The following is a 13388-nucleotide window of genomic DNA, read 5'->3' as shown; positions in this document are numbered from 1 at the left end:
CCCTTCCTGTCTAGTCTAGTTGTCTTATATGCTAATTATTGTATCCAAATACTTATCGGTAACATTCTATTTAGAACTTCCATGTGACTATTGTCCTTTGGGTCACCTGCAGTTTGCCTCCTATAATCTGCAGCAATGTAAGCATTGCCCCCCAAAATACTGGTGTTAAAAAGATAGGTTTTTGTTACAAGGGTTAGATTAGGAGCAGTTGAAAGCACTGTACAATTTTCCACATGGGATCCAGGTCAATCTCTTTCTATTCAATCTTGGAGTCAGCTAATAGTGTGTAGTGCAGATTTCAGGTGTATATATATATATATATATATATATATATATATATATATGTATATTCTTCATCTGCTTAGTTTTTCCTGTATGGTTGATTTTTTTTTTTTTGACAATAGATCTTATAGATGAAGTTTTGTACTTTGCTAAAGTTTGGTACAATCAATACAATCATTCAGGAGAAGAAGCTAGCTGGAAGAAAGGGTTGGGCTTATGTATATCACAAGTGCTCATATTATAGCTACTTAATCCCCTAGGTATTTCTAGATCTGTATCTTCTTTCTCTATCTCATTTTAAAGAAAAAAGTCTTTAAAATGGCATGATTTAGGCATTGGCCCACACCTAACACCATATATCAAGATACGGTCAAAGTGGGTTCATGATCTAGATATAAAGAATATTATAAATAAATTAGAAGAATATAGAATAGTTTCCTCTCAGACTTGTGGAGGAGGAAAGAAATTGTGACCAAAGAAGAACTAGAGATCATTACTGATCACAAAATAGGTAATTTTGATTACATCAAATTAAAAAGTTTCTGCACAAACAAAACTAATGCAGACAAGATTAGAAGGGAAGTAACAAACTGGGAAAACATTTTTACAGTTAAAGGTTCTGATAAAGGCCTTATTTTTAAAATATAGAGAGAATTGACTCAAATTTATAAGAAATCAAGTCATTCTCCAATTGATAAATGGTCAAAGGATGTGAACAGATACTTTTTAGACAAAGAAATTGAAACTATTTCTAGTCATATGAAAAAATGCTTTCTAAATCACTATTGATTACAGAAATGCAAATTAAGACAACCTCCCAGATTAGTTAAGATGACAGGAAAAGATAATGATGAACATTGGAGGGTATGTGGAAAAACTGGGACACTAATGCATTGTTGGTGGAGTTGTGAAATGATCCAACCATTCTGGAGAGCAACTTGGAACTATGCTCAAAAGACTATAAATAGTCCTTGTTTTCAAGGAACTCACAATCTAATGGGGGATACAATAAGCAAATAAATATATATTAGCATGTATTTATAGTCCCAATAGTTATTGTTGGGGATTCTCCCATCACTCTACACAAACATGGTACTGATACTTAAACCAGGTAGAAAAAAAACAGAGAAAGAAAATTATAGACCAATCTCTCTAATGAAAATTGATGCAAAAATGTTAAATAAAATATTAGCAAATAGATTACAAAAAATCATCCTCAGGATAATATGCCATGACCAAGTAAGATTTATACCAGGAATGCAGGGTTGCTTCAATATTAGGAAAACTATTAGCAAAATTGACTATATCAATAACAAAATTAACAAAAAACATGATATCTCAATATATGCAGAAAAAGCATTTGATAAAATCCAACATCTATTCCTATTAAAATACTATAGACTATAGGAATAAATGGACTTTTCCTTAAAATAGTCAGTAGCATCAATTTAAAACCATCAGCAAGCATCATATGTAATAGGGATAAACTGGAACCATTCCCAATAAGACCAAGGTTGCCCACTATCACCATTACTATTCAATATTGTATTAGAAATGCTAGCTGTGGCAATAAGAGAAGAAAAAGAGATTAAAGGAATTAGAGTAGGTAACAAGGAAATCAAATTAGTCACTCTTTGCAGATGATATTATGGTACACTTAGAGAACTCTAGAGAATCACCTAAAAAACTACTAGAAACAATTCACAACTTTAACAAAGTTGCAGGATACAAAATGAATCCACATAAATCACCAGCATTTTTATATCCAACAAAGTCCAGACTTAATAAAAGTCTTATTTTTAGAGATAAAAAAGAAATTCTATATAAAATAATTGTCAATAGTATAAAATATTTGGGAATCTGTCTGTCAAGGGAAAGTCAGGAACATAATGAGCAAAACTACAAAATGCTTTCCACACAAATTAAGTCAGATCTAATCAGTTGGAAAAATATCAAGTGCTCATGGGTAGGCCGAGTGAATATAAAAGTACATTTGAGCCTGAAAACTTTATCCCTTACACTAACAACAATATTTAAGGGAACAGATAGATAGAATTCTTATTAGCTATATAAGTTTGACCAAATCACTTAACTTTGTCTGCCTCAGTTTCCTCATTTGTCAAATGAGCTGGAGTTGTAAATGGCCAACCACACCAGGATTTTTGTCAAGAAAACTCCAAATGGTGTCACTAATTGTCTAACACAGTTGAACAAAAATACTATCCCTTCTCTGCCTTTGTTTTTCTGGCAGGAAACAGTCTCCTTCAGAAATGGCTGAAGAGAGAAGAGACAATAGGTGTGGGTGTGAATCTCTGGACTTTGGCCACTTTTGATTTTGAGTTGAGAAGTTGGAGGAGACTATACAATGATACTTCCAATCTCCATGTGGGGAAAAAATTCTTGAAATACATGAACCTTGTCATAATTTTTTTTGGAGGCAATGGGGGTTAAATGACTTGCCCAGAGTCTAGCTAAATGTTTGAGGTTGGATTTGAACTCAGGTCCTTCTTAATTCTAGGGCTGGTGCTCTATTCACTGCACCACTAGCTGCTGCCCAGCCACATCACAAATTAAGACTAAAATTAAGAGAAATTGGGAAAAGTTTCTTAGAGAAGATGGGATTTTAGTTGCTTATTGATTGATTTCCACATTTAAAGTAAAAGCTGATTTGTGGTTTGTGCATTAGGGAAATAGTACATTTATTACAATTTTTACTTATAATAATATACTGAATTATTGTCATGGTAATAACTGATTTCACACTTACTAAACTGTGGATCCACTATCGATGCATACACCACCATTTCTGCATTTTATTAAATTGCAGGGGGAGATTTCACACTGTCCCACACTGCGACCAGCATTGGGATGGCCTTCTGGATCCCCCAGAAACCTAAAATTGGAATTCTTCCTTGTTCGGACTTGTACATCAAAAATGCAACCTTGGGAAAAAGAGAAAATAAGATTTAATTATTTACGAGAAAAAAAAAGAGTTGTCATATAAGACTTCTGGTCTAGTATTATAGGATCTTAGATTTAGAATTAGAAGAAATTTCAGAGATGATTTTGTCCAAATCTCCTCCTTTCATAGAGACCAGTGAGGTTAAGTGATTATTTCAGTTATTAGGTATTTTCTGGGAGAGATTCAGAGAACCTGCTTTTTTTTTTTTTTTTTTTACATTTGAAGCTATCATTATTATTAGCTTATGTGACAAACATCTTAGCAATAGGTTTGTTATAGCTCAGAGGAAAAAATATAATCATTTAATTTATTTCTTTTTTCATTTAGCTGGATATCAAGTTTAAGAAGTCTTGAACTCTGACATTCTGCTAGATGACATGAACTAAACACAACACCAATTTAAGAAATCTTTGGCATAATTGTGGGATACGAGGATTTGCCTAATTCTTGTTGCAAAACCTTTTGAATTTCTGAAGCAATGGATTATTGTTTTGGGTTGCAATTGCTTCATTTTTTGTTTGTACTGATTAAAAATTTGGCTTTGAAAAATGTGGAAAATGGTTTAAAGGAGCAATCTAAGAATCTGCAATCTTAAACACACGATTGTATTTCATTGTAGGCTATGCAATTACTGCTTACTTTGCCATGAGCACCATTTTAATATAATTCACTTTTAGAAGACATTTCTCCCCAGAAGTACCAGAAGGTACAGAGATGGCAGCTAACAGATGTTTCTTTGCTTGAATATGCTATGAATGTTTATTTCAGTTTTGAATGGGGTACAAAAGTCTTGTGTGGATTGATAATTTGTTATAAAATTCATATGCCTTTGCAAAACTTTGAAAAGTTCTTTATGAAATTAAAATTGAAGTTTATAAGTAAATAATGGAAAAATGAGAAAAGACATAAAGAACTGGAATGATATTCTAAAAATTAAGAGACATAGCACTTTATTCCAAAATCAGTTTTCTAGTAAAATTGGGAATATACAGAAATGAAGCCTTACCCTAATTCTGTTTTTAACTGATTATGAACTTCAGATAAATCCCTAAAATCAATGAGCCTAAAACTCTTCATTTATAAAATAAGGGGATTTGGTGAGAAAAGCTGTCAGTTTCCTTTCTCTGTCTAATGCTGTACTGATTCTAACAATAGACATTCACAATTTTCCTAATATAATAACCACTGCCACAAATTCACTACTTGATTAGTAACTTGACAAGTAACAATCTCCTATTTGTATGCATGTATATGTATTAAAATTAGTTTTATTGATACTTTTCATTTTTACATGAAATCATTTCTGGATTTCCCTCCTTGTGTGCTTGTGTGCTCAAGGATGTGCTGGAAAATGCTTGAAAACTGGCTTACTGAGGGGGAAAAAATGTACCCATGACAAATTTTAAGTGTAATTTGCATTATTAACATTTTTTATAAGTCTAGAAAATCAAAAGGTAGGAGAAATAGAAGGAAATGGTACCCTGAAAACCTAGGTGGAAGAGAATATGAAGGAGGAGAGTAATCAAAGACCGAGAGTGGTCCAGGAGAATGAAAACTGATATGAGGCCATTGGAGTTGGCAATAAGAGATCACTGGTAACTTTAAAATGATATCAGACTCCAGATTGTAAAAAGTTAAGGAGAAAATGAGAGGACAGTGGAGGCATCTATTATAGATAATTTTCAAAGGAATTTGGCTATAAAGGATAGAAAAAAGACATAGGATGATGGTTTAGGGAGATGGAAGGATCAAGTGAAGGTTTTTCAGGATGGAGGAAACAAGGGCATTTTCTAGGGAGTAGGGAATGAGCTATTACAGAGAGAGATTGAAAAGACATCAGAGTGCAGATGGCATAAAATGCAATCTGTTGAAGGAAATGGGACAGAATGGGATTATTTGAGCAAGTAGACTGGGTTGCCCTTGGTAAAGAGTCATTATCTCATCATGTGAAATCATGCTATAATGGCAGAAGGCATAAAAGTGATGGGAGATAAGGCAGAGAAGAGAAGAGAAAGGGGAGATCACAATGAATGGCTTTGATTTTTTCCCTATAAACCATGTCAAATTTCTCAATTAAAAAGCTTGGAAAGCATGGGGGAGCCAGAGGAGGCTTCAAGTTTGGAATGAAAAGTTTTGGAAGAACTGTTATGGAGAATGGGATAGTGAGTTGGAAAGGAAGGTACAGTAGTAAGAGTCCTATTGGCGTTGTATAACATATTTGTTGTGGATCCAGTTAGGCTGGTTACATGATTTTCTCCATTTTTATTCAGCAGGACTTGGGTAGGAGTAAGACAGCAGTTTCTGTCACTTCATTCTTTTTCCTGACACAATTTTTCCCCTACATACAACTTCCTTCAGGACTAAATTCTCTAGTAGATTTTTTGGTGAAACTTTTTCTTCTCATAAAAATTGATTGCTTCCAACTTCTTTGACATAGCTTTCAGACCTAGAATCATTAAAGAGCCCATCATGTGGCTTGGTGGGTGTCTGAGACTGGCAACGGACTGACTAGATAGGAGGTCAAAGGGAAACAAAGGGGGTTGTGGTCTGAGATCTTAAGAGCCACTATATTCTTTATGTTTATCTTTGTTATATATCCTTGTTGGATGTGGACAAAATAAGACTCCTCCCTGGTTAAATGTTCATTGCCTTATAAGTGCTTCATTTCATCCCAACATCAAACCTGAACTAAGAGGATGTTGGCTTTAGAGCCATAGATTTATAACAAGGAGCAAAGGCAGTGCTTTGATATTAAGAGTTAGCAGGGCACAATCAGAGAAATCATAAGGGGACTAAGGATTCAAGAGATGAAGAACTCATAGAGAAAATTGGTTCAATAAGGGCTCAAGATAGGAAAAAAATGAAGAGAGTATACTTCAGGGAAGATGCCCTGGGAAAGATTTGAAGGGTCAAGAGGATTGGAAGTTACAGCACAGGCAGAGAAAAGTTTTGATAAAGGAAGGCAGAAGAAGTGATAAGATTATAGATGGATAAGGGGGTTTCAGAATTTTTAAACCCAGAGATAGTACATTTGTGATGGCAATATCAATGATCAGTTTTGCATGTTGCTGAGGTGAAATTGGGTAGGTCATAGAAAATTAATAAATGCATAAATGAATGGCTAGGTTGTTTGAGGGAAGGTCAATACGTATGTTGAAAAATTTTAGTAAAAGAGCAAGAATTGGGGAGGAGAGAAATATTGTGAGTCATGTCCAGAATTCACTGAGGAAGGAAGGAGAATGACCTGGGGATGATCTAATAGCTGCTAGGATTTTTATTAGGCTGTAGATATGAATAGCAATGAACCTCAAAGGAAAACAGCTTATGGAGAGAGAAAAGCAGGGTGAGAACCCAGAAATTGTACTAGGGAGCAAGGAGTACTATCCAGCTCCTCAGCTTCAGTAAGTGAGTCAAGGGGAATGAGTAAAGATACAGTTGGTACTGCAAAGAGTGGTCAAGGAGGCTGTCATTAGGGGGAGGCAGATTTCAGTAATAGCTAATCGACTGAAGGAGTGGGAAAGAAAATATTTTGGATGAAGGTAAATTTATTGCTGATGGAGTTCTAGAGGACACAGTGAAAAGGGTAGGTAATGTTTGGAATTTTGGGATGGGAGGGCTTAGAAAGATGGGCATAAGAAATCAGCTAATGAGGGGTAAGAATTAGGAATTATTTAAAAGGACTCAGAATCTCTGGACTTGTAGGCTGTGAGCAGGTATGAGAATGCTCAACATTAAGTAAAAGGTCTTTTCTTTTCAAAGAGGATTGGGGAGAGAGTATGAGATGGGAGGCACATGGTCAGTTAGGAAGCTCTGTTTAAATATTCCTCTTCCCTCCAAAGGCCAGGGATTAGACTAGAAAGGGTACAGCAGGAGATGGAACTCCCCTTATTGGCTGAATTTCCCCTTCCTCTTCCCTTAGGTATAGCAAGAAAAAAGGTCAACGGTCGAAAGGAAGGTTTTTTCTCTTTGCACTAGAATCTTTCCTCATCTTGATTAAGATATTGGGTTTGGTAGCCAAAGGTAGAATATTTTGTGTTTGCAAAATATTAGTCTTTGTTTTGAGGCAGATGTAAGTCACTAGACATGGTACTGTGCTGCTTTTTCTCTGGAACCATATTGTGCATAAAAGTGCATGGTCAAAAGAAAGTTTGTGAGGTACCCCATTCTATTTTGAGAGTACTCACAATGATGAAACTAACTCTGGACTTGGAGTCAGGAACATATGAGTTCATGTGTCACCTCCGAGATTGGGTGACTGTGCAAGTGTTTAATCTCAATTCATCTTTAAAATGGAAATATTAATATGGAATCTATCTCATAGGGTTATTTGCAAATAAAATAGCATATATAAGGTGTCTTGCAAATCTTAGATCACTATATAAACACCCATTTACATAGTTATTTTTTATATTGAACCAAAATTTGCCTTCCTTTAATTCCCACCTATTAGTCTTAGTTTTTCCTTTGTGAGCAACAGAGAGAACAAATTTAATCCTTCTTATGCATGATATAATTCTTGTATATTTAAAGACAAATATGGAATCATCCCAAAGTCTTTTCTTTTTCAAGAAGAGATACATAACTAGTTCCTGTAATTGATTCTTAGAAAACATAATTTTAAGTCTTATCCTTTTCCTGCTTTTCTGAACATGCTTCACTTTGTTAATGTCCTATATCACGGTGCCCAGAACTGAAAAGGGCAGAGTACAATGAGATCACTATCTTCCTTATTTACCATCTTAAGCTATTGGCATTCTAATACTTGAATTAAAGGCTGTTTGGGAACTACATTTCCTTCCTAAATTCTTCTCAAAGAAAATTATATAGAGCAATCAGTACCAGATTGTCTTATTATTTTCAGCATATTCAGTAATGACTGGTGGCTGGTAAATAATTTACAAAACAGTATAAGCCATTCTGACCTGGACTGCTACCTTTTGGAAAATGTCAATTAAAAATAAAATGCCTTGACTAAGAAGGGACAGAGATAAACAGGGTAAATCTTAGTCATGTTAATGGACCTTGCTTATGTCATCATGCCTTTTATTTGTCAGGAAGAGAATGTTCTATAAACTTTTCTTTACTTTACTATATCAAGATAGAAAAATTGGACTAAAACGATGCTTATAAGGGAGATTTTATACTTATGACATAAAATTTCAATGGAAATAAATTGTTCTCAATTTAGCATTCTTCCTTTTGAACATATGCAATTGTCTCCACCTGCTTTTTATTACTGCATGAACACTAGGACATGTAAGGACATAAATGGTTTCATGCCCAAACACAAAGAATTCTAATCCTGTTCACTGGCATTTTATTGCCTCTGTGGTACAGCCCAGATCTGACTCAAAGTGTTGGAGACACCCTTTTTATCTGCATATATCAGACAACAAAAGTATTAAAGAAATTTTTGCATACTTATATTGTATGTACTTGTATTTGTTATACTTGTTCAGAAAAAGAAACTACACAAGAAATGGAATATGGATTTCTCCATCTATACATCATAGATTATTATATTATCTCTGTTTCCTAGAATTCATTCATAGAATCACTGATCTACAGTTTGAAGGGACTTCAGAAGCTATCTAACCCTACCCAGTCATTTTATGGATGAGGAAACTGAGATTTAGTTGACTGTTCAGTTGCATGAATGGTAAGCATCAGAGGATTTAAACCCATGTTTTTTGAAAGAGAGACTACTCTTTCCAGTGTACCATACATGAAAGACAGCGTAGCATGGTGATTAGAGTGCTGGCCTTGGAATCAGAAAAACCCAAGTCCTTTTTGTGACATTTAATAGTTGTTGTACAAGTTATTTTACTTCTTCCTGCTCCTAAACAAAATCTTTAAGATAATATATCATAGAAATGTTTTTAATGCCCACAATGAAAGTTCTTTTCAGCAAGGGATCATTGTCCTGGATCAAAATATCCCATAGCACTATTATCATTACTATAGAAAGTAATAGTATATAAAATATTAATTATTTTTATATTTCACAAAAAATAGTGCTTGCATGTAAATACTAAATGGTGGTTAGTTGAATGAACAAATGACTGACACCATTATCCTAGATTAGCTTTATATGGCACTTATTAATGCTAAGCATTGTCCTTTGCCTTTCTAGACAAGACCAAAACTTGACTAGAATGATTTATATTCAGTTTAATCTTGATTAGAATAAGAAGCAACAATTCATTCCCACAAGTAAGATTGCTCCTGCCTCTCCCGATTTTATGTAATAAAGTTATTTAACTTAGAGAAATGGTTATCATTTTATGTATGTTCAGATATGGAAATAGGATAACACAAATTATTAACTAACTCTAGGACAGGAAGAAATGAGCTTAATTAAGTATAGGAGAAATTTATATTTGACATGAAGAGCTTTTAGCTTTGAGATTATAGCTATCTGTAAGCATGACTTAGACAATCCTTTTCTGGGTATTATTTATGTGTCTGTTTAGTGGTTAATGTGATTGACCCTCCTGTTAGGACATCAGTGCTATGACCTTAAAAATTCTTTATTCTGATTCCTCATGGATAGGTCATTGGTTCAGAGCACAGTGCTGATAAGGCCGAGGTTAACTCCTGGTTGGTTCACTAAAATTGTGTTTTGCTGCAGGACTATAGATTAGAAGGAACTTTGGGGTTCTACACTTTCCCTAGCCAATTTTCTTATAAATGTGCTGAAAATATATGTGCCATTGATCATGAGGGAGGCTTGATCAGATAGCTTGGTAAGATATATATTACCATTACTGAAAAAATAACTCCATATACTTTGTTGATAGGTTTGTGTATGAGGAACAGTAAATTGTGAATAACTGTATAGGACCTCTGCTGAATAAAGTTTGCCCTAACTGGATTGATTACATGGATAGAGGGTAGGACCTGAAGTCAGGAAGACTCATTGAACTGAGTTCAAATATGGCTTAGACATTTCCTATCTGAGTGACCTTGGGTGAGTCACTTAGCCCTGTTTGTCTCAGATTTCTCATTTATAAAATGATCTGAAAAGGAAATGACAAACCATTCTAGTATTTTTGCAAAGAAAACCCCAAATGGGGTCATGAGGAGTCAGACATGACTGAAAATTACAGATCAACAACAATGTCCTTAAAAAATTGTCTATTTTTGATATCCCTTTCAGATTATAATCTGATCAACTCAATATAGTTTAAGGCATTTTTAAGTGGCAAAATGGATTGAGAAATGAACTGGGATTCATCTTGAATTCAAATCTGGCTTCAAATGCATAAAAGCCGTATAATTCATGGCAAGTCACTTATTCTCTCAGCCTCTGTTTCCTCATGTGTAGAATGAGGATAATAAGAATACCTATCTCACATAGGTATATATGTTATAATATGTGTAAAGTGTTTTGTAAACCTTAAAGCACTATATAAATATTAGCTAGCTATAAATGACATATTAAAGTTTATAAAGTGCTTTCTCACAACAATCTTATGTGGTTGGTAGTATAATTTTATAATCTCTTCCTCACTTCAGTTGGAACAGGGAAGGATAAGGGAACAAGTTGTCAGTCTCATGTCTTGAGGCAAGTTTTATTCATAAAGTTTTCAAAGGTAGGTGTATTTACCAAACTTCAGCTGCCAAGGGAGGATATGAAAAAAATGTAAGGTCTAGGGTAGAAATGATATAGGATATGGACAGGCAGACATGTAAGGAAGGATTATAGGGAAGGCCCTGGGGGAAGTTTTCTCCAAGCCTGGGCCTGCTCTTGGATCTACTTCACCACCCCATGAGAGATGAACAATGTGTGAGGAGCAATTGGAGAGCCAGACAAACCCATCAGAGGACCTAGATTTGCCAGGGAAACAGGGTTAGGCAGCGAGAACGGTGAGCAAGGGAAAGAAGCCAGATGGATGACCTGGGTCCCTAGCACCCTCAATTGACTGCATCTCTATCCTCCAGAATTTTAAGAATGACATAGAATTGTGATGTGTTCCAGCTCTAACACTGGAGTCGTGATGTGTTCCAGCTCTAACACTGGAGTCCATTGTTAGCTCCTAATTGTAATAGTTAATAGAGAGGTCTAAGTCTGCATTTGTGAATTATGTCTACAGAAATGGGTTAGGTATGTATGTCCAAACATTAATTAAAGGCTTCATGGGTTTAGGTGGAGCCCTAAGTACATGGTCTACCTGGTGATTCTTTTAATGAATTTGATTTTATTCCTTTTGTTTCTATGGGTACAAATAAAGAAATAGTTTTATATATATATATAGTCAAACCATACTTATGTGATCACTTCTATTATGTCAAGTTCACATAATTGGATGTACAATGAAATTCAGAAGAGAAAGGGAAAGAGTGGGGTCTCTTAGTAAGTAGGGAATGAACCAAAAGATTAATTGGAAAGATCCTTACAAACCACATCCCATATTTCTAATATTATAAATTCATGTTTTAGGTTGATAATTCTGGAAGTTATAATGAAGAACTAACTGGAGGGGTTATTGGAGATTGAAGCTTCAAATATTCATTACGGATTTACTACTTATAATGTATTTTAACCTGGCTTTGGGAAAGTACTAAAAAGCTAAGGTTCTTGTGAAAATCCAGGCTGGTGCGATGCAACAGGGGGGAATAGAGAGATGGGGAAAAATAATAAGAAAACAGTAAGAAATAAGAACATTCTGAGCTGGAACAATTCTTTTCCCCCTAAGCTTTTAGAAACTTCATGAAGATTTGAGAAAACTAGCATTTCTGTCACCCAGCAAGCAGAAGAGTTAGGGGACGAGATAACCTTGAGGATTATAATGAATTTGGCTGCTTCTTGTGCTTTTTGTTATTGAACAGCCCTGTGGACTCTTGAAGAAGGGTCTTGTGTGTGGCCAGCAGTGCCCCCTGGTGGCTAAAATTATTATTATTCTCATTTTACAGATAAACCTCAATTTTAGAAGAATTAAATAGTTTGCCCAGGGTTATAAGAGCAAGTTAGGGCCAGAGGGCTAGGAGAGTTGTAATAACTAAGGAAAGTACCTTGGAAAGACTGTGAATCATGCATAAACAATCTGAACTTTTTGTGGAACGGTTGGCTCTTTCTTAATTTCAGTGGCACTCAAAAGCCTTTAGTCAGCCTCTAACAGAGATTTCAGATCTCAGTCCTTTCAACTGCTTTGTTCAGTGTTGAACTTTGCATCTGATGAGAGGTGGAGCAATAAAGGGGGAGGCCTTGGGAATTTGTCCCCTCTGTAGTGATGTGGTCCTGAGAAATGCATCTTAATCATTGTCTACTACATTTTTTTTTCTTTCTTGGTGAAGGGAGTAATATCTCTGATATTATAGGTACAAAAGATCTGAAGGATGTCTCAGCATCTCAATATTCCAAAGTTTAGGGTAGCAGAAATTTTGGATCTGCGCCAGAGGACGCTGTATGAAGATGCATTGAGGCAAAAACTTTTTCGGGCCAAGTTCTTTGTAGGAACAGAGCTAATTTTTGTGCTCCATTCCCTACAAAGACTGAGGTGGTTTGGTGGGATGACTTATGAGATACAGAGAAGATGTTTGTAGGTTGTTTTTTTTTTTTTTGGCCACATATTTGAAGTAAATATCTCTCTTTTCAGTGACCAAATAGAATTGAGATACTATTTATTGGCAACTAACTGATAAAAAGAAACAGCAGGTAAAGCTCCAGCCAGTGACAGAAAAAAAAAAAAGAGAGAAACTCTAATCCTCTACAAACATAAGAAAAGAGAGAAACTCCAATCCTCTAGGAACCTAAAACCTTGAATGACAAATGTAGCAGTTCTGGCTCTAGGACAGTGGGTCAGAGCCCACTTGCTAAACCCAAAATCATCAAATTATAGACTATCAGACTTGAATGGACTTTAGAGAGTATCTAGTCTAAATCTCTCATTTTATAGATGAGGAAACTGAAACACAGTTTCAGGAAACTTAGGAAAATCCTAAGATTTTGATTTGCTTACTTTAAATATAAGGTGTCCTGATATCTATAAGAGAAAAGGAGTCATCAAAATGAAGTCTATTAATTTATTTTAAAACAATTACAAGTATTTTATTCATTTTTATATTGTTGTCACTTCCTCTTTTCTTTCTAAATGTTTTATTTTACCCTTTTAATGGGTACCCTCTTTCTTCTAACCTCTAC

General features: G+C 35.0%; 1 protein-coding gene across 1 annotated transcript in view; it reads right to left on the bottom strand.

Annotated features, from left to right (window-relative positions):
- EYS (eyes shut homolog) overlaps positions 1-13388 on the bottom strand; it is a 401433-nt gene that overhangs the window by 64977 nt on the left and 323068 nt on the right. The window contains exon 10 of the mRNA XM_074310593.1: positions 3050-3224. Within this exon, the coding sequence (XP_074166694.1) occupies positions 3050-3224 (175 nt within the window). The remainder of the gene's footprint in view (positions 1-3049; positions 3225-13388) is intronic.

The sequence above is a fragment of the Sminthopsis crassicaudata genome, chromosome 4 (genome assembly GCF_048593235.1).
Source record: "Sminthopsis crassicaudata isolate SCR6 chromosome 4, ASM4859323v1, whole genome shotgun sequence".
Classification (NCBI taxonomy): domain Eukaryota; kingdom Metazoa; phylum Chordata; class Mammalia; order Dasyuromorphia; family Dasyuridae; genus Sminthopsis; species Sminthopsis crassicaudata.
This window is presented reverse-complemented; position numbering and strand designations above follow the sequence as displayed.